Raw genomic sequence first — 25,972 nt, forward strand, 5'->3', positions numbered from 1 at the left:
TACCTGACAGGGACATACCTATCAAGGACACGTAGTATCTGTTCCTTAAACCAGCTCCATATTTTGATTGTCTGCATCCCCTGCATTTGCTACCCCATTCTATGCAGCCTAATTCTTGTCTAATCGCATTATAATTGCCCTTGCCCCATCGATAACTCTTGACCTGTGGCATGTACTGATCCCTTTCCATTGCTAAACTAAATGTAACTGAATTATGGTCACTCTCTTCAAAGTGCTCGCCTACAACTAAATCAAACACCTGGCCTGGTTCATTACCAAGCACCAGATCCAGTGTGGTCTCCCCTCTTGTCAGCCCTTCGACATACTGTGTCAGGAAACCCTCCTGTACACATTGGACAGAAACTGATCCATCTGACATACTAGAGCTATAACATTTCCAATCAATGTTGGGGAAGTTAAAGTGCCCCATAATGACCACCCTCTTCCCTTCACTCCTACCTCGGATAATGTTGCTAATCCTCTCTCCCACCTCCCTGGAACTCTGCGGAGGGCTGTTTTAAAAAAAAACTTCAAGAAGAGTGACCTCTCCTCTCCTGTTTCTAACCTCAGCCCACACTACCTCAGTAGACGAGTTCTCATCAAAAGTTCTGTCAGCCGTTATACTATCTTTGACTAACAAGGCCACGCCTTGCCTGTTTTTTACTGAAAGATCTAAACCCTGGAACCTGCAACATCCATTCCTCACCCTTCTCTATCCATGTCTCTGAAATGGCCACAACATCGAAGTCCCAGGTACCTATTCATGCTGCATATTTTGGATACTTCTGGTGTTGAAGTTGTCATTTTAGCATTATTACTATTTCTGAGTCAAAAATTGAGTTGAAGTCAGACTTCTGGAGTGGAGTATCATTCTTATGCTGTCATGTAATATTGATGGATTGTTCCATTGTTGGAACTACTACCCTTCACATTAGAGATCTGCCTTTTCTGAGACAATTGGTCATTATGGCACAAAAGAGGCTTTTAGGTTCATGCCATCCCTCTATAGAGCAATCCAATTAGTGCCAATCCCTTTCTATCCATGTACACCTGCATGTTTCTTCTAAGTTCTCCACACTTTCCTTTTGAAATCATTGATCATCTCCAGTTCCATCAACCTAGCAAGGCTGTAAGTTCTTATACATGTTTTAGGTGGATGTGAAAAATCCCATGACATTTTAAAGAGGGACTAAAGTTCTAACCAAATTTACTCCTTCAAATAATATCGCTAAAATGAGATTAATATAGTCATTACCTGGTTTCTGTTTTTGTATCTAAGTTAGCCATGGTTTGGTTGGGAGCACACACTTCTGAGTCACAGGTTTATGAGTTCATGACATATTTCAGGATTTGATGGCAAAAATCAAGGCTGACCATCAGTTCAGTACTTGGAGCGCTATACTTTTGGAGATGCCAACTTTTGGAATGAGATGTTAAAATGAGGTTTCTTTTGTCCCTTCAGAAGGATATAAAATATACCATGACATAATGTCCAAAAAGAGCTGGGACATTGTCTCCAATGTCAATATTAACTGTCAGGCAGGATCATAAAACACAGTTTCTGGTCTTTGGGAGCTTGTCCTATGAAAGGTGACTGCCACATTTTCAAAGTACTGAACTAACTGAAATACTTTTGAGTCCAGTGGATGAGGACATGAATGTGCCACAAACTTTTTTTTTAGGGTGGGGAGAAAATGTTGAAAATTACTTTTTTTAACCAAATGTAGTTTTTAATTGCAAAATTAAGCATGAAATGTATTAAGCATTTTAGAAGTATATAATAACTTTTACCAGCATTGTTCAGTTTTAAGGTGATCGATACTTAACTGTCAAGTCAACCAAACAAATTATAATATGCTATAATACTAGGTCTATGATGTGATCGTTCTGGGCGGAAAAGATTACAAGGTTGGTTTTGGGATGAGATACTTCAGTTATGTAGATAGTAGAAACTGGTCCTGTTCTCCTTAGAGAAACTTGACAGGAAATTTAATGGAGGAGTTGTAAGAATAAGGGATAAAACAAATAAAGCAAATATATCCCCAGTCCCCGTGACCTCATCAAAACAAATTTGAGGGAACGCAATCAAGGTGGTTATCAAAATTTGTATTTGATAAGGTGCCAAACAAAGATTAATACAAAGTTATGATCATGTGTGGTTAGGAGTAATTAACTAGCTAGAAAAGGAGAAAGTGAGGACTGCAGATGCTAGAGATCAGAGTCAAGAGTGTGGTGCTGGAAAAGCACAGCAGGTCAGGCAGCGTCAGAGGAGCAGGAGAATTGACATAAGCCCTTCATCAGGAATGGAGTCTTGTTTCCCTGATGTAGAGGGGACCATATTGGGTGCAACAGATACAGTGTAGGAAAAGGATTGGCTAACCAGCAGAAATAAGAGAATTTAGGATAAATGGTCCACTGGAAGGGTGCTACAGGATTCAGTCCTTGACCACCAAATATTTATAATCTGGATGCATGACTTGGATGTGGGGATAGGAAGTACTATAGCCAAGTTTGCAGATGACACTAAAATAGATGGGAAAGTAAGTTGCAATGAACAAATAAAAAATTAGCAGATGGAAATGGATAAGTTATGTGAATAGGCCAATATTCGGCGCATGAAATTTAACATGAATAAATGTTAGGTTATCCATTTTAGTTGGAAGAATAGAGAGGTACACTCTTATCTAAATGGGAGAAGCTTCAGTAAAGAGGGATATGGGTGATCTAGTGCATGAATTGCAAAAAACTACTATGCAGGTACAGCAGGTAATGATGCAGGACTGTGGAATTTTGGCATTTAGTGCTAAAGGACTAGAGTAAGGAAGGGGGAAATATTGCAACTGTACATGACATGAGTGAGATCACACCTGGAAAGCTGCCGAATTTGGGGAGGGATATAGTTAAAATGGAGACAGTTTAGAAGAAGCTCACAAGATTGATTCCAAAGATGAAAGGTTTGTCTTGTTATTGAGCAGGATATGTCTATAATGACTAGAGTTTAGAAGAATAAGTGGAGATATAATTGAGGTATATACATGTTAAAGGAGTTAACAAAGTAAAAAGGATGTTTCCTTGTGGGGAAATCTGGAACAAGAGATATTGGTTGTAGGATTAGGGCTCATGGATTTAAAACAGACGAAGAGAAATTAATTGTCTCAAAAGATTGTAAATCTGTGGAAGTCAGTACCCCCCAGAGTGTAGTGGATACTGGGATATTAAGTAAATTTAAGAAGGCAATATATTTTTAATCAGTAATCGGTTGAAGGTTATGGAGAGTGTGAGTTTGAGGCCAATATAAGATCAGCCACAATTCTGTCACATGGTGGAGCAGGCTCGAGGGGCTGAATTACCTCCTCCTAGTTTTTACATTCCAAAAGAACCTATGCCAGCTTTGTAGGTCGGGGGATATAAGTGGTTAGGATCTGAACTCGGAATCTAATTTTGTGATGAAGACGATAAAATCGGAGTTTTTAAAAGGAATTGAATTGTTTTGTGAACAGAAAATTTGCATGGTTATGGGGAAAGACTGAGGAAGTGAGAGCCAGCTCAGTTCTCCCAAAGAGCCTGCGCAAATGTTAACTGTCCAAATGGTCTTCCCTGCATTTTTGAAATATTCATTCAGGGGACCTGTGTGTCACTGGCCTTGTCAGCACTTATTGTCCATTTGTAGTTGTCTGAGAAACTGTGGTCGTGAGCTGTCTTCATGAACATTTGGTATTGATTTAATACTTGCTGTATTGTGGGTTTTCTTCACTCCTGTCCCAGTGCTTTGAGTCAACTTAAGTTTTCATATATGGACAAGATCAGCATACATGGCAATCATGTTTTTGGAAGAAGATGCTCAATGCTGTTAATAACATTTCCACATTTGCTGGTCATGTACTTGTGCTGTCTTTAATAGTGGAATTTACAAAGTTATCAGGTTGAAATTTCAACAATATTATTCACAAGTACAGTATTCAGATTACACAGAAGTAAGATACTGCAATCCATGTGTGAAAATAACCGAGATTTACTCAATTTCTAAGGTCTAATTTCTAAAAGCTGCAAGGTTTATTTCTCATAGTATAGTAAATTGTAAAATTTCTGATCATGATATATGAAAAGATTGTGACAAGTGTTCCTGTCTATCTCCTATAGTTGACGCAAAGCTGAACTGACTTTGCAGTTTAGAACATAGAAAAGTACAGCACAGAACAGGCCCTTAGACCTACGATGTCGTGCCGAGACCTAATCCTAATGTAATATATAGTAACTTAACCTACACACACCTCAACTCACTGCTATCCATGTGCATGTCCAGCAGTGGATTAAATGTCCCCAATGATTTCGCTTCCACCACCTCAGCTGGCAACGCATTCCATGCATTCACAACTCTCTGCGTAAAGATCCTCTGATGTCTCCTTTATACCTTCCTCTTAATATCTTCAAACTATGACTTCTCATACCAGTCAATCCTGCCCTGGGGAAAAGTCTCTGGCTATTGATTCTATCTATTCCTCTCATTATTTTGTACACCTCGATCAGGTCTCCTCTCTTCCTCCTTCTCTCCAGAGAGAAAGGTCTGAGCTTATTCATCCTCTCTTCATTAGGCAAGCCCTCCAGTCCAGGCAGCATCCTGGTAAACCTTCTTTGCACCCTCTCCAAAGCTTCTGTATCTTTCCTATAATAGAGCAACCAGAACTGGACACAGTATTCCAAGTGTGGTCTCACCAGGGGCTTGCAGAGCTGCAGCAAAACCTCGTGGCTCTTAAACTCAATACCACTGTTAATGAAAGTCAAAACACCGTATGCTTTCTTCATAATCCTATCCACTTGGGTGGCAACTTGGAGGGATCTATGTACTTGCATACCCAGATCCCTCTGTTCCTCCACACTGCCAAGAATCCTGAGTTTAATCCTGTATTCAGCATTCGAGTTCGACCTTCCAAAATGCATCACTTTGCATTTATCCAGGTTGAACTCCATCTGTCATTTCTCAGCCCAGCTCTACATCCTGTCTCTGTCGCACTGCAGCCTGCAGTAGTCCTCTATACTATCGACTACACCCCCAACCTTTGTGTCATCTGCAAATTTGCTAACCCACCCCTCGACCTCCTCATCCAAGTCATTTATAAAAACTACAAGAGCAGAGGCCCAAGAACAGAGCCCTGCGGGACCCCACTCAACACTCTTCCAAGCGGAATGCTTTCCATCTACAAGCACTCTCTGCCTTCTGTAAGCCAGCCAATTCTGAATCCAGGTAGCCAAATCTCCCTGTATCCCATATTTCCTGACTTTATGAATGAGTCATTTCTTTATATGCAGTTGACTGTGTGCAGAAACGTTTTAATCAAACACATAAAAGATATAAAATGATCTTGTCACATTTTAATGAGCCGCATCATATAGCAGAGCAGAGCCCATTTCAAATGAATCAGCCATTAGGAGATTATGAATACATCAGTAAGCTTGGGTTCTTCTGGTGCCTGTTGATGAGAGAAACCATTCCATTATCTGATTCAGAATCTGTGATGGGATGCATTAATCCGTGTCTTAATAATTAGCTTGAGTTCAAATTCTGTGGAACTTTTTACACTTACACGTCCAGATGGCAATATAAACAGTGCTAGAAAAATTGAGTCATGTACGACTTGAAATGTTCATTTTGTTTTCCCTCTCCACAAGTTCTGTCTAACCTACTGAGTTTCATTTCAGATCTCCAGCATCTCCAGGATTTTGCTTTTATTACATTAGAATGACCTTTTCTAGGAGGGATTGCTGGCTGAAGTATATTTTAAATTTGTAGGTTTTGTCTAAAAATGCCTTGAGAAAATAAGCATTTTATGACCTAAAGTTGCAAGGAGTTGTGTATAACATAAAAGAATGTGAGATTTAAGTTGCTGTCTTATTTCTCTTCCCTGTCTAGGAGAAAAGCCATATGAATGTCCTAACTGCAAGAAGCGGTTTTCTCACTCTGGCTCTTACAGTTCACACATCAGTAGTAAGAAGTGCATTGGTCTTATATCACTTAATGGTAGAGCTCGTTCAGGAATCAAGACACCTCAAGGCACTTCTCCATCCCTTTCACCATCAACTAATAGTCCTGCTAGAACACAACTCCGTCATAAGCTAGAAAACAGTAAACCTTTACAAGAACAGCCTACTGTAAACCAAATCAAAACTGAGCCTGTGGATTATGAGTACAAAACTATGGTCGTGACCTCTGGTATCAACTGTGCAAGCTCTTTCCAAAATGGAGGGTTTAGTGGCAATAACCCTCTCCAGGTCACAACATCACCTCAGAGTGTGGTTCAGGCTGTTGTGTTGCCAACTGTAGGCCTTGTCTCTCCTATTAGCATAAATCTAAGTGACATTCAGAATGTTCTTAAAGTTGCAGTATTAGAAAATAATCATGTCACTCTCCCTTCCAAAGAGCCAGGAACAGTCTCTTCTGCATCAGTTCAACAAAACAGTCATTCCCTTATTTCATCAATCAGTCTTCCCTTGATTGATCAGGATGGAACAACCAAAATCATCATCAACTACAGCTTGGAGCCAAGTCAACTTCAAGCTGTACCTCAAAATTTGAAAAAGGAGATTGCTAACCTAGCAGACAATTGTACAAATGAAAAGCCACCAGAAGACCTCACAGTCAAAACTGAGAAAATGGAGACCAGTGTTGAAGGAGTTAGTAACACATGTCTGCTTTGTAATGAATGTCCTGGTGGATTAAATGCACTTCACGAACTGAAGCACTATCAACTTAAAACTGAATCTCATTCAGGAGAAGCCAATATTAAGATCTCCGGAGCTTCTGTATCAACAGAGGAGAACATCTCTTCAGATCAAGAGCCATTGAAGAATCTGTTGTCACTTCTTAAGGCATATTATGCATTGAATGCAGAACCAACATCAGAAGAATTAGCAAAAATTTCTGTTGCTGTAAACCTACCACTAGAAAAGGTGAAAAAGTGGTTTGAGAAAATGCAAACTGGTCAGATTCCAGTTGAGCCATCTTGTCCTTCCTCTCCCACACCACGCAACAAGGAGGTCAAACCAAATCTACTCAGTCATACAGATTCTTCACCTGCTAGTGACTTACAAGGCAATACTGCAAATTCTGAAGCTATTGATAAGGTGACTGAAACTCAAACTACAAGTACACCATTTAATGTGATGGCAGATCCTTCAAGGAGTAATACTCCCTCCCCATCACCTCTAAATCTCTCTTCTGCATCTTCAAGAAATTCACAAAGCTATCTGAACACACCCGATGGCAACCAAGAGGATTTACAGTTAGAACCTCTTGATCTGTCACTTCCACGGCAGCAAAAAGAGGGACTTGAAAGACCCACAATAACCAGTGTTTACCACAGCAGTGTTCATTATGTTCAAGAGGAGCCCTTAAACCTATCTTGTTTAAAAAAAGAACAAATAGAAAATGATCATTCAGAAGGAAACTCAAGTGCCAAACCTATAAGTATTGCAATCCCTACAAATACAACTCCAATACCCACAATTGTTGCCATTTCAAGCCAAAACAGTGTTCCATGTCTCAGAGCCTTAGCTACAATAAAGCAGGCCGGTTTCATTCCACAGGTGGCCTACACATATAAATCAACCAATTCAAATGGATCTGAATCACAACAGAAACCAATTCAAGCGAATGGAAATCATGCAGTAAGTGTACCATTATTACAGATCTTTTGCAAATCGTTATCTAGTACTTAAATAGATTTTTCAAAAGAAAGTGGATGGATACTTCAAAGTTTCTTCCTATTTTATAAAGCTGAATATAGTTTTTACAGAATCTCAATTGTTATGGTGCAGTAGGAAGCAATATGACTCATGTCTGCACTGGCGTTTTAGTTTTGTGACAATTTCTTGCCTTTTCCCTGTAATTCATTACATTATTTCTCCTTAACTGTTTAATCTCTTGGATCCATCAATTATTAAACCGGACTTCACCACACTTTCATGCAGTGCATTACATGCCTTAACTCTTACCTGTGTGAAAGTTTTTATTCACCTCTCATTTGCAATACTTTTAAACTACGGTGCCTGTGGTTCAGAATCCATTTACAAATGGGCACCATTTCTCCCTATTGACTCTGTCCATCCTGCTCATGAATTTGAAAATTCCTATCCAACCTCAGCCTCCTCCTATCCAAGGAAAACACTGCCAACCAATCCAATATTTCTCATAATTGAAGTTTCTCATCCCTGGAACTATTCCTGTAACTATCTTCTGCATTCTGTCCAATACATTCACACCCATCTATCGTGTCGCACTCAGAACTGTACATTATATTTCAGCTGAAGTTTAACAAGTGTCTTATCCAAGTTCATCAGAAGTTCCCTGTTCTTGAACTCTTCAGCCCCTATTTATAAGGCTAGGATCCTGTATGCTTCATTAACTGCAATGTCCTACCACCTTCACTGACCTTTTTATATGTATACACCCAGGTTTCTCTGCTTCTGCACACTCCTTAGAGTAGTGGTCTTTCTACTGTGTCACCATGTTCTTGGTACCAAAGAGCTTCACCTCATACTTCTCTGTATAGAACTTCACCTGCCATGGATCTGCCCACACCACCAATGTGTCCATGTATTTTTGAACTTTTATGATATGCTGACCACTGTTTATAATTGAAAATGTGTTGCTGGTTAAAGCACAGCAGGTTAGGCAGCATCTCAGGAATAGGGAATTCGACGTTTCGAGCATAAGCCCTTCATCAGGAATGAGAGAGAGTAGCCAAGTAGGCTAAGATAAAAGGTAGGGAGGAGGGACTTGGGGGAGGGGCAGTGGAGGTGAGATAGATGGAAGGAGGTCAAGGTGAGGGTGATAGGCTGGAGTGGGGTGGGGGCGGAGAGGTCAGTAAGGAGATTGCAGGTTAGGGGGGCGGTGCTGAGTTGAGGGAACCGACTGAGACAAGGTGGGGGGAGGGGAAATGAGGAAACTGGAGAAATCTGAATTCATACCTTGTGGTTGGAGGGTTCCCAGGCAGAAGATGACGCGCTCCGCCTCCAGCCGTCGTGTTGTTATGTTCCGGTGGAGGAGTCCAAGGACCTGCATGTCCTCAGTGGAGTGGGAGGGAGAGTTAAAGTGTTGAGCCATGGGGTGGTTGGGTTGGTTGGTCCGGGCGTCCCTGAGGTGTTCTCTGAAGCGTTCCACAAGTAAGCGGCTCATCTCCCCAATGTAGAGGCGGCCACATCGGGTGCAGCGGATGCAATAGATGATGTGTGTGGAGGTACAGGTGAACTTGTGGCGGATATGGAAGGATCCCTTGGGGCCTTGGAGGGATTATGCTCGAAACGTCGAATTCCCTATTCCTGAGATGCTGCCTAACCTGCTGTGCTTTAACCAGCAACACATTTTCAGCTGTGATCTCCAGCATCTGCAGACCTCATTTTTTACTCACTGTTTATAATTCCTTCATTTTGTCATCCATAAACTTTGAAATTGTCCTCTGCATGTCAAGGTCCACATCATTTTATATGTATCAAAACTGTACTAATACCCAAAGAACTCCACAACAAATAACTTCCAGCCTAAAAGTATCGAGACGTGATTAGATTAGATTACTTAGTGTGGAAACAGGCCATTCGGCCCAACAAGTCCATACCGATCCGCCGAAGCGCAACCCACCCGGACCATTCCCCTACAATTACTCCTTCACCTAACACTACGGGCAATTTAGCATGGTCAATTCACCTGACCTGCACATTTTTGGACTGTGGGAGGAAACCGGAGCACTCGGAGGAAACCCACGCAGACACTGGGAGAATGTGCAAACTCCACACAGTCAGTCGCCTGAGGTGGGAATTGAACCCAGGTCTCTGGCGCTGTGAGGCAGCAGTGCTAACTACTGTGCCACCATATCTATTGAACTGTTACTGTCAGTTTACCATATCGCTGCCAATTTTGTATCCAACTTGTTAATGTCTTTTTTTTAGACCATGCCCTGTAATGTTCAAATCTGTCCGTGTACACCACCGACATCCTTCTCCTCATCAACCTTTTATATTACTTGTTCAAAACCTCCAGCTATTTAGAAGCTATTTTCCTTGAAGAAATCTGTGTTAATTCTTCCAAATTAATCAATTTCTCCTATTAATTCTAACCGGAAATTATTTTCAGACATTTTCCCACCACCAAAGTTAAACTGCCAAGTTTGTAAATGTGGGCTTAATCCTTATGACATTTGTTGAACAAGGGCCAAATGTTTGCAGTTCTCTGGCACCACATCTGAATTCAGGGAAGATTAAAAAATAGTCAGTGCCTCTGCAATTTCTGTTCTTACTCCCTTCAAGTTCTTGGATGAATCTCATCCAATCCTGATGTGTTATCAGCTTAAATACTGACAGGTTATGCAAAATCATCCTTTGCATCAATTATCAAATTTAAACCCTTCTAGTGACTGGGTTTCCTCCTCTTGTCACCTTGGCCTGGGCAGCATCAGCATCGTTGGTAGAGACCGATACAAAACATTTATTTAAAGCCTCTGTTGCTCTGTGTCAATCTCATTTTGGTCCCTAATCTGCCCTGCTCTTCATTTTTACCACCCTTTTATTATTGATGTGTTCAGAGAAGACTTTGGGATTTCCTTTTATGTTAGATCCCAGTAGTTTTCATTATCCCTCTTTGCGTCTTATATTTGTTTTTTAACCACCGTTCTAAACCTTCTGTACTCAGTTTGGTTCTTAACTGTATCTTCTACCTGACACTTAGAGAAGAACATTTTATCTCCTTTATTGTTGAGACCATAAGACGTAGGAGTGGAAGTGAGGCCATTTGGCCCATTGAGTCACTCCACCATTCAATCATGGCTGATGGGCATTTCAACTCCACTTACCAGCACTCTCCCCGTAGCCCTTAATTACTTGTGACATCAAGAATTTATCAATCTCTGCCTTGAAGACATTTAGCGTCCCGGCCTCCACTGCACTCTGCGGCAATGAATTCCACAGGTCCACCACTCTCTGGCTGAAGAAATGTCTCCACATTTCTGTTCTGAATTGACCCCCTCTAATTCTAAGGCTGTGTCCACAGGTCCTAGTCTCCTCGCCTAACGGAAACAATTTCCTATTGTCCACTCTTTCCAAGCCCTGTATTATCTTGTAAGTTTCTATTAAGTCACCCCTTAATCTTCTAAACTCCAATGAATACAATCCCAGGATCCTCAGCCGTTCCTTGTATGTTAGACCTACCATTCCAGGGATCATCTGTGTGAATTTCCGCTGGACATGCTCCAGTGCCAGTATGTCCTTCCTGAGGTGTGGGGACCAAAACTGGACACAGTACTCCAAATGGGGCCTAACCAGAGCTTTATAAAGTCTCAGTAGCACAACGGTGCTTTTATATTCCAACCCTCTTGAGATAAATGACAACATTGCATTCGCTTTCTTAATCACGGACTCAACCTGCATGTTTACCTTTAGAGAATCCTCGACTAGCACTCCCAGATCCCTTTGTACTTTGGCTTTACGAATTTTCTCACCATTTAGAAAGTAGTCTATGCTTTTATTCTTTTTTTCCCAAAGTGCAAGACCTCGCATTTGCTCACGTTGAATTCCTGGACCACTCTCCCAAACTGTCTAGATCCTTCTGCAGCCTCCCCACTTCCTCAGTACTATCTGCCTGTCTACCTAACTTCGTATCATCGGCAAACTTCGCTAAAATGCTCCCAATCCCTTCAGCCAGATTATTAATATATAATGTAAACAGCTGCGGTCCCAACACTGAACCCTGCGGGACACCGCTTGTCACCGGCTGCCATTCCAAAAAAGAACCTTTTATCCCAACTCTCTGCCTTCTGTCAGACAGCCAATCCTCAATCCATGTCAGTAGCTCACCTCGAACACCATGGGCCCTCACCTTGCTCAGCAGCCTCCCATGTGGCACCTGATCAAAGGCCTTATGGAAGTCGAGATAGACCACGTCCGCTGGGTTTCCCTGATCTAACCTACTTGTCACCTCTTCAAAGAATTCCAACAGGTTTGTCAGACACAACCTCCCCTTACTAAATCCATGTTGACTTGTTCTAATCAGACTCTGCTCTTCCAAGAATTTAGAAACCTCATCCTTAATGATGGATTCTAGAATTTTACCAACAACCGAGGTTAGGCTAATTGGCCTGTAATTTTCCATCTTTTGTCTTGATCCTTTCTTGAACAAGGGGTTACAACAGCGATCTTCCAATCATTCGGGACTGTCCCTGACTCCAGTGACTCTTGAAAGATCTTAACCAATGCCTCCGCTATTTCCTCAGCCGCCTCTCTCAGAACTCTGGGATGTATCCCATCAGGGCCAGGAGATTCATCAATTTTAAGACCTGTTAGCTTTTCTAGCACTTTCTCTTTTGTAATATCAACCATACTCAACTCAGCCCCCTGACTCCCTTTAATTGTTGGGATATTACTCATGTCTTCCACTGTGAAGACTGACGCAAAGTACTTGTTAAGTTCTCCTGCTATTTCCTTATCTCCCATGACTAGGCTTCCAGCATCAGTTTGAAGTGGCCCAATGTCTCCTTTTGCCTGTCGTTTCTTATGTACTGAAAGAAACTTTTACTATCATTTATAATATTACTGGCTAGCCTACCTTCATATTTGATCCTTTCCTTCCTTATTTCTCTCTTTGTTATTCTCTGTTTGTTTTTGTAGCCTTCCCAATCTTCTGATTTCCCACTGCTCTTGGCCACTTTATAGGATCTCTCTTTTTCTTTAATACATTTCCTGACTTCCTTTGTCAGCCATGGCTGTCTAATCCCTCCCCGGATAATCTTTCTTTTCTTGGGGATGAACCTCTGTACAGTGTCCTCAATTATACCCACAAACTCCTGCCATTTTTGCTCTACTGTCTTCCCCGCTAGGCTCTGCTTCCAGTCTATTTTTGTCAGTTTCTCTGTCATGCCCTCATAATTACCTTTATTTAACTGTAACACCATTACATCCGATTTTGCCTTCTATCTTTCAAACTGCAGACTGAACTCTACCATATTATGCTTGCTGCTTCCTAAGGGCTCCCTTACTTTAAAATCTTTTGTAAAGTCTGGTTCATTACGTAGCACTAGGTCCAGAATAGCCTGCTCCCTTGTGGGCTCCATGACAAGCTGTTCCAAAAAGCCATCCTGTAAGCATTCCATGAATTCCCTTTCTTTGGATCCACTGGCAACATTATTTACCCAGTCCACCTGCATATTGAAGTCTCCCATGATCACCATGACCTTGCCTTTCTGACATGCCTTCTCTATTTCCTGGTACATGTTGCGCCCCTGGTCCTGACCACTGTTCGGAGGTCTGTCCATAACTCCCATTGTGGTTTTTTTGCCTTTGTCGTTCCTTAATTCCACCCACACAGACTCCACATCATCCGCAGAGAGTTCGGTTTGTTTGTCCTACCTTTCCATTTTGAGGCAATATTACCTAATTGTGCCCAAACCAAGTTCTCTTTGAAGGTTAACCCAATGTTCAGCTCCTGTTCTTCCCACCAACCTTTGGTTCCAGTTTATCCAGCACAGCCCTGTTCTTGTCCAGTTAAAGTTTACTCTTCTCTTGTTGATTATTCTTTCTTTGCATTGACCAGTATAATTTTCTACCTTCATCCAAATCTTATGATACAATGATCACTGTCCCCTAAATGTTCCCTCACTGTCACTTGATCTGTTTGACCCACATCTGGACACACTGCTGTACAGAAGACTCCAGAACTCGATCTAGAGACATCTGTTGCTGTCTCCTACACTGTCATTATCCCAGTCAATATTCTATGTCTTTAATTTTCAGATAATCCTAGTTGCCCTTTCGAACTACTGTATGGTGTAGAAACCTCTCATTTCTTTGCACGTTTGACTCTAAATATTCTTCCCATAGCTAGTGGTCTACATATTACACTGATCAATATAATTGCACTACTTCTATTCTTTTAGTTAAAAATCTCACACACCAGGTTATAGAAGTACTTCCAAATAAGCATGTTGGACTATAATCTGGTATTTTGTGATTTTTTTTTACTTTATCCACCCCAGTCCAACACTGGCACCTCCTAATCTATTCTGTAGCTCTGGCCAAATCATTCTGCTCTTGCACCCTTTGAAGCATCTTTCTCAAGTATTTCAATGCTCTCTTTAACCAAGAATGCCACCGTTCCCCTTTTATCCTTTCCTATCTTTTCTAAACACCTTGTAACTAAGTATATTCAATATTCAGATATGTCCTTCCTTCAGCCAGAACTCCCTTATCGCCGAAAGATCCAAATCCCACTAGGCAATATTTGCATGTAACCCCTCAAGCTTATTTATTATACCTCCAATATTCACATACCTGCAGTGTAGCCCTGATCTAGACTTAGTGACGTTTTCTCCTTGTTTGACTCTATTGCTTGACTCTCTGTTCTCTATTTTAGTACTTTCTGCCTCTCCCAGCATTTGTGCACTCTGCTATTACTTTGTAATATTTTGTCCTGGTCCTCATATCCCTGCTGAGTGACTTTAAACCTTCCCAACAGCATTAGTTAAACACCCCGCAAGGAACTCAATCCAGGCCATGTTCAGATATAACCTGTTGAGCATGTACAGATGCCATTCTCCCCTAGAGCCTTTCCCAAGAATCTAAAGCCTTCCTTCCTGCATTATTGTCCAGCAAATCATTCATCTATTTTCCTATTTGTGTACTCAGTTGCACAAGGCTCTCTCAGTTCCAGTCTCCTTTTCTATCTGTGTCATTTGTACTAATATGGATTACACCTGCTGACTGTTTACCCTCCCACAGAATAATGTCTGCTCCCAGCTGTTCTGCAATATCCCTGACACTAGCACCAAAGCTGCCTGAAATTACCTTGATGGCTGGAGAAACACCTGCCTGTTGTGTTAACTACAGAATCCCCTATCAGTTCTGCTGTTTAACCCACTCTCACTCCCACCAACTCCTGTACAACTGGGCCACCCATGGCGGCACAGGCATCACTATTGCTGCATTCCTTCACAATTCCATCACCTTCATCCATAACAGTAAATCTGTTAGTGAATGGGACCTCTGGGGACTTCTGCACTACCTGACTTTGTTTCTTTGACTTGCCTGGTGGTCATCCATCCCTTTTCTGCCTGCTTGCCACAAACATGTGGTGTGACCATGTTTTTAGACCTGCCATTCTTTGCCTTCGAGACACTTGGTGTCTCTAGCCACTACTCAGGCTCTGAAGCCAGGGGTTCCAGCTTGTGCAGGCGGTGACATATTTTGCGCTTTGAATGACTAGGTCAGGAGAAGTATCCACAGCTTCCCCACATGTCACAGGATGGCCATTCCACTCAGACCATTAGAAGAGACGCAGCCGATTGGCTCTGCTCTGTCATTTGGTGAGATCACAGCTGATCTGATAATTCCATTTTCCCCAAAACTCTTTGATTCCCTTCTTAATTAAACCTGGTCTGTTTCAACCTTGACTATACCTAATGCCCCAGCCTCAACCGAATCACAATCCTCCAAGACAAGAAATTCCTTTTCATCTGTGTTTTAAATGTGTGACCCTTTTTTCTGAGATTTTGCCACAGACACTTCCACAAGGGAAAACAATTTTTCCACATCTACCCTGTTGAGTTCTCTAAGAATTTTGTGTGTTTCAATAAGGTCACCTCTTAGTCTTTTGCATTCCAACAAGCACAGGCTCAATCTACTCAGTCTGTCTTTCTGAGACAGTCCCTGCTCACCTGGCATCAACCAAGTTAAAAAGTTTTCTGGATTGCCTCCAATGCTAATATGCCTTTCCTTCAGTAAGGGGCCCCAAAATGTTTCACACTTCAAGCTGTCTGCATTGGAATACCTTAAATTATGTTGTTGTTATTTAGTGTATCTTTAATCACTTTAACCTTAGTTGAGAGTGTGGTGCTGGAAAAGCACAGCAGGTCAGGCAGCATCCGAGGAGCAGGAGAATTGATTTTTCAGGCAGGAGCCCTTCATCAGGATTCCTGATGAAAGACTCTTGCTCGAAATGTTGATTCTCCTGCTCCTCAGATGCTGTCTGACCCGCTGTGCTTTTCCAGCACCACATTCTTGACTCTGACCGCCAGCATCTGCAGATCTCACTTTCTCCTCCTTACTTTAACCTTACTCTTGTACTATTGACTATAAACTGGGGATTAGCAGAAATTCTATGTTCTGAAAATTAGCTGTCTGGTTTGCTTCATTTTTTTGTTTCTGTGTAATATTTTGAATTTCATGTTTCTCTCTCTTATTATCCATTTCTAATAAGTTGGTGTAAGCTGTACACATTTTTTGTAGAATTGTGAAGTAACGCAATAATTAAAAAGGGTGCAGCGTACCAAGCAAATGCAATTTAGTCACATAAAAATGCATAACAAAAGGTGATTGTATTCCTGAAGCAGGAAAAGCAGGAGACAAGTTCCGGAGATGTGCCCAATACTGATGATCAGAATGATTCAGACTCTATGCCTCCTCGTAAGAAAATCAAAAAGACAGAGAATGGAATGTATGCCTGTGATTTGTGTGATAAAATATTTCAGAAAAGCAGCTCTCTTCTTAGACACAAGTATGAGCACACAGGTAAGAGAAATAACCATTTTGTATAACATTTGTCTTTTTTTCAGTTTGAGACACAATTGATGTAATTTATTTTTTAAGCCAACCTTTTTGCTGTACTGCATTCACGGCAAAGCAACTAATATACCTTAGCTACGAATGTAATAGGAGCAGAAATAGCCCCTTTGCCCTTTTGAGCTTGCAGCACCATTCAGCAAGACCATAACTGATCATCTACTTTCACTCCACATTCCCATACAATTCCAATGTCCTCAGTCTCCTTAGTGGTTCAGGTACTTAAGGTATCTCTTGAAAATTTCCAGACCAAGCATCTACAGCTTTCTGTGATAGAGAATTATAAGAATCCACAGCTGTGTGGGTGAAAACATTTGTCGTCCTCTCAGTCTTAAATAGCTAACCTCATTACTTTGAGATTGTGACTATTCTAGATTCCTCAGTTTGAGGAAACATCATCTCTACATCTAAGCTGTCAAATCCTTTCGGTATTTAATATGTTTCGCTTCTCATACTCTTAAAATCTATAAATTATAGATCTAGGCTGCTCGATCTATTTGTCGGATAGTCTCTTCTTTCCAGGAATGTTAAATCATCATTGCACTCCCTCAGTGGCAAGGAGACTACACATAGTACGTCAGGCATGGCCTCATATGATTGTAGTAAGATTTATTTTAACATATACTTCAGTCCCTTTGTAATAGAGGTTAACAGACAATTTGCTTTACTGATTTGCTTCCTACAGCTAAATTTACTCCGGTTCTTATCCAATTCTTTCTGAATACAAGCATTTGAAAAATGTGCCATTCCATTAAAAGAAATGAATTATAACTGCCAGAAAAATTGATAACTTTATACCAATCAATTCTATCCATCTACCATGTTCTTGCCCACCCAATTAACTATTATCCCTGAAAGGAAAAGTTCTGGATACTGGAAAAATGAAGTCCTGGAAGTACTAAACAGGTCAAGCAGCATTTGTGGAGGGGAGAAATGTTAACAACTCAGTCAGTCTCTCTTTGCAGCTTCTTTCCATGCTCTTTACTGTTTAGTTTCTCTCACAACTTTGAATTGATAGCAAACCTTTGATAAATTACACTCCCTATCCTCCTCATAAGTCAGCAATATAATTTGTGAATGGATGAGACCTGAGGCACGGTGGCTCAGTGGGTAGCACTGCTGCCTCATAGCATCAGGGTCCCAGGTTCGATTCCAGCCTCTGGTGACTGTCTGTGTGGCGTTTGCACATGTCTGCCTGGGTTTCCTCCCACACGATGTGCAGGTTAGGTGAATTGGCAATACTAAATTGCCCATCATGTTAGGTGCATTAGTCAGAGGGGAAGTGGGTCTGTGTGGACTGGTTGGGCTGAAGGGCCTGTTTCCACACTGTAGGGAATCTAATCGAATCGAAATAATTGTTGCATTACCCTGTTAGTTGTAGTCTGTCAATGTAAAAAAAGTCCTATTTATTCTTTCTGTTTTGTAAACATTTGATAGTTTTCCATGCATTATTTCCGGTCCCGTGAGTCCTGATTTTGCATCCTAGCCTTTTGGCTGGCAATTTGGATCTTTACATAGGATTCAACAAAAACAGATCCACTGAATTTTCTCCCCGCCCCTCCCCCACTTGTTCCTAGTTCCATTTCTAAAGCACTCAGATTTGTCAAACAGTATTTCTCTCTCTTTAAATCTATCCGATTCTGCTATATCAAAGTTAACACATTATTTGCAATGAAAATACATCCCTTTAAGGTTCCAAAAACTCACATGGAAAATAGGGTCCACTGGAGATGCTTGTAATGTTGCCAGAAAATATAGTAAGCTTGAGAATTGAAGAGATTTTTTTGTAGTCTCTCTTTTCTCCCATTCTTGTTTCTGAGTGTTTGGCCACAGACTTCCATTAGGTGATGCTGGAGATTGAAGTTGAGATGTGGTGCTGGAAAAGCACAGCAGGTCAGGCAGTGTTGATTTGCCTGCTCCTCGGACGGTGCCTGACCTGCTGTGCCTTTCCAGCACCATGCTCAGACTTCCATTAGATTGTTCCATGCTTATCGCTAAAGTACTGGAGTGTTTTACCATGCCTTGTGCAGGATGATTGACCTGGTATGACTCTCGCTACTATTGCTTACCATCAGGCATATTGAAATGATTTATAAGCTGACAATCAGCATGTTTTACCACATTTTAAATGCACCTTCTATGGCCACGAGTTCTGGCATGGGAATTGAACCCAATATTTCTGGAGTAGGGATACTACCACTGCACCATAAACCACAGAGATTTTAGAATTCAGTAAATGAGAAGCAAAAAATTGATAAGGAAAGATGAGAGAAAATACAAGAGGCTACATTATAAATGGTTTTCTGAATGTGAAGAGAAAGTAATTAGTGAAAATTTTAAAATAGGGCCTTTTACAGGCAAGGGCAAATGAAATTATAATAGGGAGTAAGGAGATCGCAAAGGCATTAAAATAAATCATGTGTATCTGTCTTCACTATGGAAGGTATAAATATTCCAGAAATAATGTGGAACCAAGGATCTAGTGAGAATGTGAGTCCATACAAGAAATTGTACCGAAAACATTAATGGGCATTATTGATGTCATTCCTGATGAAGAGCTTATGCTTGAATGCTAAATCGTCTCCTTGTATGCTGCCTGACCAGTTGTGCCTTTCCACTGCCACACTTTTTGACCCGATGACAATAATTGACATCGAATCCTTTGGTCTTGACTTGTACCCACAGGCTTTAAGAGATAGCTGCAGAGATAATGAATGAATTGATTTTCATCTGGGGTTGAGGAATTCTGGAAGAATTCTGACCCTTAGTTTAGGTGAAACCTAGAAATATTATGTTCAATTTAATCTTCTGGGCCAAGATATTCTCTTGCTCTTGTTCTTGCAATCCCCTTCATTCATTTTATTATCAGGCTACGTAATACTGTAATATTTAGGTCTGGACTTTGCTCACGATGTAGCCAGACTTCTGGAATTGCTATTGGATGAAGCCTCCATTTCTGTCTGTTCTGTTAATGTATTGACTTTGTTGCAAAAGCTTGCATATTTAGTGCCTATAGATCTGACATTTTCTTAATTTCCCTAATGTACTTCAGTCACTAATGCCCTATTGAATTTGCTATTTTCACCATCCTATTCTAAAGCACTCTGCTGCAGAGCCTTGAGATTACCTTGGCTAGGTTTGAATTTACACTCAATTCTCCCATCACCTCTTTGTAAACATACAGCAAAATTCAAAGTCAAATTGTATGTGCATGCCCACAAATTCATATAAATTGGAGCTTTAAGATGGGTGAAGAAACCTCTAAATAATTGGATTCACTCAAAAAGAATGAAAGCAAATATATGAAAATTTATTTTTTCAAATTGTTCACACCTTACAGTGACCTGTCATTGAACGACAAAAGGCATTGAAAAAAATCTGGGAGTTGCTGGAATCACTAACTTTTCTGCTTAACGTGCTACCTTTCAGCCCTCCATGTTGCCAATACAATCAAACTTTGTTGTGCATAAAATAAAATCCCGGAGCACCTCTATGGCCTTTTGTAGCTTCAGTGTGAGAAAAAGGTGGCACTTCATGGACGTTTTCTTCTGTTTTGTCCACTTCTTGATCCATATCTCAAAAATATTGGAGGTGCTCCAGGTGGCTTCATGTATAATGCCACGGTAGTCATAAAGCACTTTGGTTTCTTGGTCTTTCCTCTCACAATAAGCAGCAGCTTTTGATCCAGTCTTGGTCAGTGCAGACCATAGTATTGACACGTTTCTTGCTTTGCTTTCTACCATTGTAGCTTTCAGACGTTGTTCTTATCCACAAATATTAGGTACTTTGCACCAGTTTGTCAAGGTCAAGGACTGAGACTCATCCAAAACTAAAGTCTGGATCTCCAGGTCCCACATTTTTCTATACCTGATTTAGTTATATTATTTTTTCCAATTTAATTGTTGTTATTGTCTAATTTAGCTCCTTTATTATTAATTCATTAGAGTATTAATGAGCTAACAGCTCACTCCATTAGAGACAAAAGAAAAGCATTCACTCCTTAGGGCTAAAAAAAAAGGCGGCCCTTTTGTGGTGCAATGGTAGTGTCCTTATCTCTGGAACAATAGACCTGGGTTCAAGTCCTACCTACTCCAGTGATGTGTTATAAATCTCTGAACAGGTTGATTAGAAAAATTGGTTACATTTAGAAAAATAAAAAGCCACACTTGTGTCTTCTGCACTGAAGTAGTCTGTTCATGAAGCAATTTTTTTTACTAGTTAAATGGAGCAAATAGTTAACTTAAGAGTTGAGCTAAACACTTTTTTTGTTACTGACTAATGCTTAAATTGCATGGTTCAGTCGGAACCTGGTGTTTTCAATCTAAAAGCTATTAAAATGTTGCCCATTTACTTTTTTTTTTAAAAAAAGCTGCCAATTTGACATTTCTTGTGTTTTTTAAAATTCAGAACTTGCAGTCATGATTCTGCTAAAAGGTCAACACCTGGGAGGTATTGTCTCATCACTCCATAGATGCAAAACCATTTTTAAATTTGCTCATGAACTAAACATTTTACTCACTAGGCCAACATCTATTACCCGCCCATAACCTATTCTTCAGATCAATCTGTTCAGAGATGTTCTTACACACCTCAGGTGGGACTTGAACCCAGGTTCCGGGGTAGGGATACTACCGCTGCATCATAAGAGGGCCTACCCTAATTGCTCAGAGGCAGGTAAGAATCACCTTGCTGCGTGCCTGTCTAACTCTTCTATCTTTCAATCTCTCCTCCTTGCTCAAAACCTAATAAGTTTTTCAGTTTTTTCAATTCTGATTAATAGTCACGGGTAGATATAAAATGTTAACTCAAATGTTTGCAGCATGTGTGGAGAGGGAAACAGATTTTTTTCCTAGCATTTTTCTGCTTTTATTTCTCTTGAGACTTTTGTTGCCCTGCATTGGTAGGTTTTTTAGGTTTGAATTGATTCCAGTAGTGACTTCTGTTGCCTTTATGATTTTATAAAATCATAAACATGGAAACAGACCCATTGGTTCAAGTAATCTTTGCCAACTACATCCCCAAACTAAACTAGTCTCACTTACCTGCATTTGGCAAATATCTCTCCAAGCCTTTCCTAGTCACATATTTATCCAAATATCTTCCTCTGGCAGTTCATTCCACACACGAACCACTCTGTTGCTTAAAAAAGAAAGCCCTCATGTCCTTTTTGAAACTTTCTCCTCTCGCCTTAAAAGTAGGCCCCCACCCCAGGAAAAAGACCCTTGCTATTCACCTTATCCATGTCCCTCATGATTTTATAAATCTCTATGAAGTCACCCTTCAACCTCCTATGCTCCAGTGCCTATTTTTATAATTCATCCTACATTCCTGGCAACATCCTAGTAAATATTTTTTGGACCCTCTCCAATTTAATAATATCATTCCTATAGCAGGGCGACCAGAACTGCACACAGTACTCCTGAAGAGGCCTCACCAACATCCTGTACAACCTCAACATGACGTCTCAACTCCTATGCTCAAAGGTCTGAGCATTGAAGGCAAGCTTGCTAAACACCTTCTTAACCACCCTATTTGCAATGCAAAATGAACAGCAAATGTTTGAGGTTGGGGGCAAATCCATCATCACTTGAGGTTTATTCTTAATACACACATCTTATATGGGACTGTCTCATGAAATGCAAAGGCACACTGAAAAGCTGCTTAATAGTTTTCTCCTTTTCTCTTCACTGCCCATCCCATTTAAGATGAGATTTAAGATTTTTGCTGCCAAACTGTATAATGTTACAAAGCTATAACTAATACAGTAGTGTTTACAACTCTTGGATTTATTTTGTGAGCAAAGGTTGGAGGAATTATAGGAATTAATTCCAAAGTAATGTATAGGCTTATTACATATTTGAAACAAATGTGACTGTTTCTGTTCGAAGCAAATTTTAAGTTCAAAAGTTGTCAATTTAGGGCCAAAGAACTGCATCTTGAAACCTAATACTGTTTTACTTCGAAGTATGTTTCAACAATTAAGCTATAAACTGGTCTCTCGTTTGTTAGTTACAGATAAATTCATGACCTTGGTTTGGCCTGACACAATATGGCATATCTCACCTGGCAAACAGAAATGCACCTGCAAAGTATAATAGTAGTAACTTAAAATGACCATAATGAACAGATGAAAATATTAATGTCTGTTACTTGATCATTACACACAATCAAATTACAACTCTATATTGACAAATAGACGTAATCGTACAAAACAGGGTGTTAGTTTTCAAATTTAAAAGGCAGTGATTTAAATCATTTGAATTTAATTGACTTTAATGAACATCCACATCTATATTGTGCTATGGGATTTGGACTTGCCTATGTGTGCGTGCTGTCTCCACATTTTGAACTTGGTAGGGATTGGAACTAATCCCCAACCCTCTTCCAGCAATCCCCAAGGTACTGTTAGGAATGTGACCTAATTGAACCCTCATTGTCAACTAGTCAGCCATATTGTTCCTTATATTCCATTCTTAATTTCATTTTAAATGAAAGATGCAAAATATTTAATCCTGAAATGAGCTGATACATGGATCTCTTGAGATAACATTGGTTTGTAAACTGGTTGACAGCTCATTTGAAATGTATTTCAAATAAAATGGAGTCCAACTTCGCTGATCCATTTTCAGATGAAATGCCAAATAGAAAAATCAAGACTTACCGAAGTAATATTTTCAGTTATATTTTTACAGAAGTTACATTGCAGTAATCAGGCTGTTCAGTTGAAATCAATGGCTTGATTTATTTTTTTTTTGTTTCTAGCAAGTTTTGGTTATTTCTAATGTGTTCATTTTGAATAGGTAAACGACCTCATCAATGTGGAATTTGTAAGAAAGCATTCAAACATAAGCATCATTTGATCGAACACACTCGACTGCACTCTGGAGAGAAACCATATCAGTGTGATAAATGTGGCAAACGTTTCTCGCATTCCGGCTCCTACTCTCAGCACATGAACCACCGTTACTCATACTGTAAGCGAGAAGCTGAAGAACGGGAAGGAGCAGAGCAAGAGGAGATTGGGCCTGATTCACTGAACAACAGTGAGTATACAGACAACAGGACCTCTCCGTCCCACGTGGACTCAGATGACAAGGACAGCACTGCAAGGGAAGATGAAAGTGAAAAGGAGGAGGAAGAAAAAGAAAGTGATGAAATGCAGGATAATTGTGCAAAGGAATTGAGAGAAGAATCCGAGGAGGAGGAGGAGGAGGAAGTGGAAGCAGAAGGAGAAGCAAATGGAACAGATGTAATGAGTGATGTGGAACAGGAAAATACAGTAAATAGTCTGAAGGCTTTGGAAGTTAATACAGCAGAAAAAATGTAATGAATACTTGATCAGGAATTTAAATTGGAGAAGGAATATTCTGCACCTAATATTGTACCATGTAAAACAAAAATTCCAGAAACACTCAATTACTGTGTTTTCACTACTGTGTAGAAACCCTGGTGTGCCTGAACCTCAACAATTAACAATTTACCATATAAACTGTCAAGATATTAGGAATGATATTTGTATTAAAATGCAAAAAAAAATTGCAAGTGATAAATTGCATAAACTGTCTTGATTCAAAAGGCAAACCAACAGGTTTTAAAAGAATTTGCTACCAGTCATCCTGTATTATCTGTTTACCTGTATTGCTCTTCATTTTGCTGTTCATGTATCCCATTAACTTCAACACTGTACAGCTGGGAGAGATTTCTATGAAAATTTCTATTGCAAATGCAAGTATTAATTGTAGACTTGTAGTACTACAGCTCTCTACTCCATTGCTGAACCTTAGTGTTTCATTGGTTTGAAGGATGTGAAAATTTCTGCACTACAGAATTCCCTTTATACTTGTATCTAACATACTCCTAAGTATTATTGTCTACCTTTATCAGTATCGCACTAGAGATTAGTTATTGATAACATTAGTTGACCTTATTTTAGAGTATAAATTCATTTGAAGCATAATGTTAGCCTTAAAGCAGCTACTAGAAAATAAAACTGAGAAGGATGTGGTAAGACTTGTAGTTAGATGTATAGCGGTTTGTTACCAAGTCTTCAAAGTAAGAACTAACAGTATTAGTGTTGGAGAGAACAGAAGTCAGTGTTTTGAGTGACAGTGTTAATTAGGTAAATGAGGATTATGGTATGGAGCTTTGTATCCCCCTGGCCTTATGCAAGACCTGTGTGCTGCAAGTGCCATTTTACAAAACAGTATTATGGAAATGTGGCTGTAACCAGCCCTTAGCTTTGGTGCAAGTTATTAACAGTGTTAGCTGATTTTTATTTCAGTATTATTTTAATTCAAATTATGACAACTTAGTTTCCTATGTTTGTGCAAATTTTGTACTGTATGTCCTTGAACCTGGCAGTATTAATACCCTACTTACTGACACGTGTAACTTTTAGTTTTAGAAAACTTTTATATTTATGTGTCTTATTTTTATATTTCTTTATTATTTATTACACAATGTAGTGTATAATACTGTAGTTTGTATTAATACAATAATATATTTTAGTAAGAAAAAATGATTTGGAAGGTTGATAAGAATTCAAAGCAGAAATACAATTGGTTCTCTTGCAATGAGATTTTGTTTAAGTGTTATGTAACAATACTACTTGCCTTGGACTGTAGAGTTAGAGTATCAAACGGGAATGTATAAATTTTACATTCAGAATTCTGTTATTTGCCCTGCCTCACTTTTAGAACGTTGGGCTACTGAATTTCAAATATAATGTACAGCATGGTATTTTTGCAGTTTTTTTAAATTACTGTGTAACCATGAAACTGTATTACTATCCTCAATGAGCCAAATTACGAAGTCATGCGCAGTGTTGGGAACATTTTTTGCTTTGTGCCAGTTTGTTTTAGTCTACATCTGATACAAACCAGAAGTTTTTTTTTAATTGCCTAGTTACATAGTCATTTTCTAGTTTTATACCAAACTCCCCATCTCACAATAAAATGCATCAGCAAACTGTTTGAAGATTTGACTTCACTGCTGTGTTAATTCTGTTCCAGAAATATTATAGACATCGTATTATGTATGTTATTCAAGATTTTGGCTAATTTGTGACTTTTGAAATCATGGGCTTGTGATTAGATTCTTGTACAAAGATACCCCCAAATACATGTCATTTTTTTTCAAATTACTGAATAATTTGCATCTTTCATGAAATCATCTTGCTGTTCATTAGAATGACCATATGTTAACAATATCTTAATCAGTAAAGGTTAATGGTGACTGTGCCTATTTATCTGTTCGTGGATTCTCAAGCAAATCAGTTGTTTACCAATGTTCACTAATATGGATAGAATCCTTTATTATATTCTGTTAAGGTATAACAACTATGGTCAACAGGGTAAGTCGTCTGCTTACTTATCCATGC

General features: G+C 39.8%; 1 protein-coding gene across 7 annotated transcripts in view; it reads left to right on the plus strand.

The window, feature by feature from the left end:
• Positions 1–25,684, plus strand: part of LOC132815808 (zinc finger E-box-binding homeobox 1-like) — a 193,334-nt gene extending 167,650 nt beyond the window's left edge. For 5 of the 7 annotated variants that reach the window (XM_060825056.1, XM_060825058.1, XM_060825059.1 and 2 more), the window contains 4 exons: positions 5,909–7,662; positions 16,362–16,542; positions 21,984–22,091; positions 23,394–25,684. In XM_060825056.1, coding sequence (XP_060681039.1) covers positions 5,909–7,662; positions 16,362–16,542; positions 21,984–22,091; positions 23,394–23,920 — 2,570 coding nt within the window. In that variant the 3' untranslated portion in view covers positions 23,921–25,684. The remainder of the gene's footprint in view (positions 1–5,908; positions 7,663–16,361; positions 16,543–21,983; positions 22,092–23,393) is intronic. The other 2 variants (XM_060825057.1, XM_060825060.1) reach the window with 2 other exon arrangements.
• Positions 25,685–25,972: the final 288 nt, after the last annotated feature.

The sequence above is a fragment of the Hemiscyllium ocellatum genome, chromosome 5, assembly GCF_020745735.1.
Source record: "Hemiscyllium ocellatum isolate sHemOce1 chromosome 5, sHemOce1.pat.X.cur, whole genome shotgun sequence".
NCBI lineage: Eukaryota > Metazoa > Chordata > Chondrichthyes > Orectolobiformes > Hemiscylliidae > Hemiscyllium > Hemiscyllium ocellatum.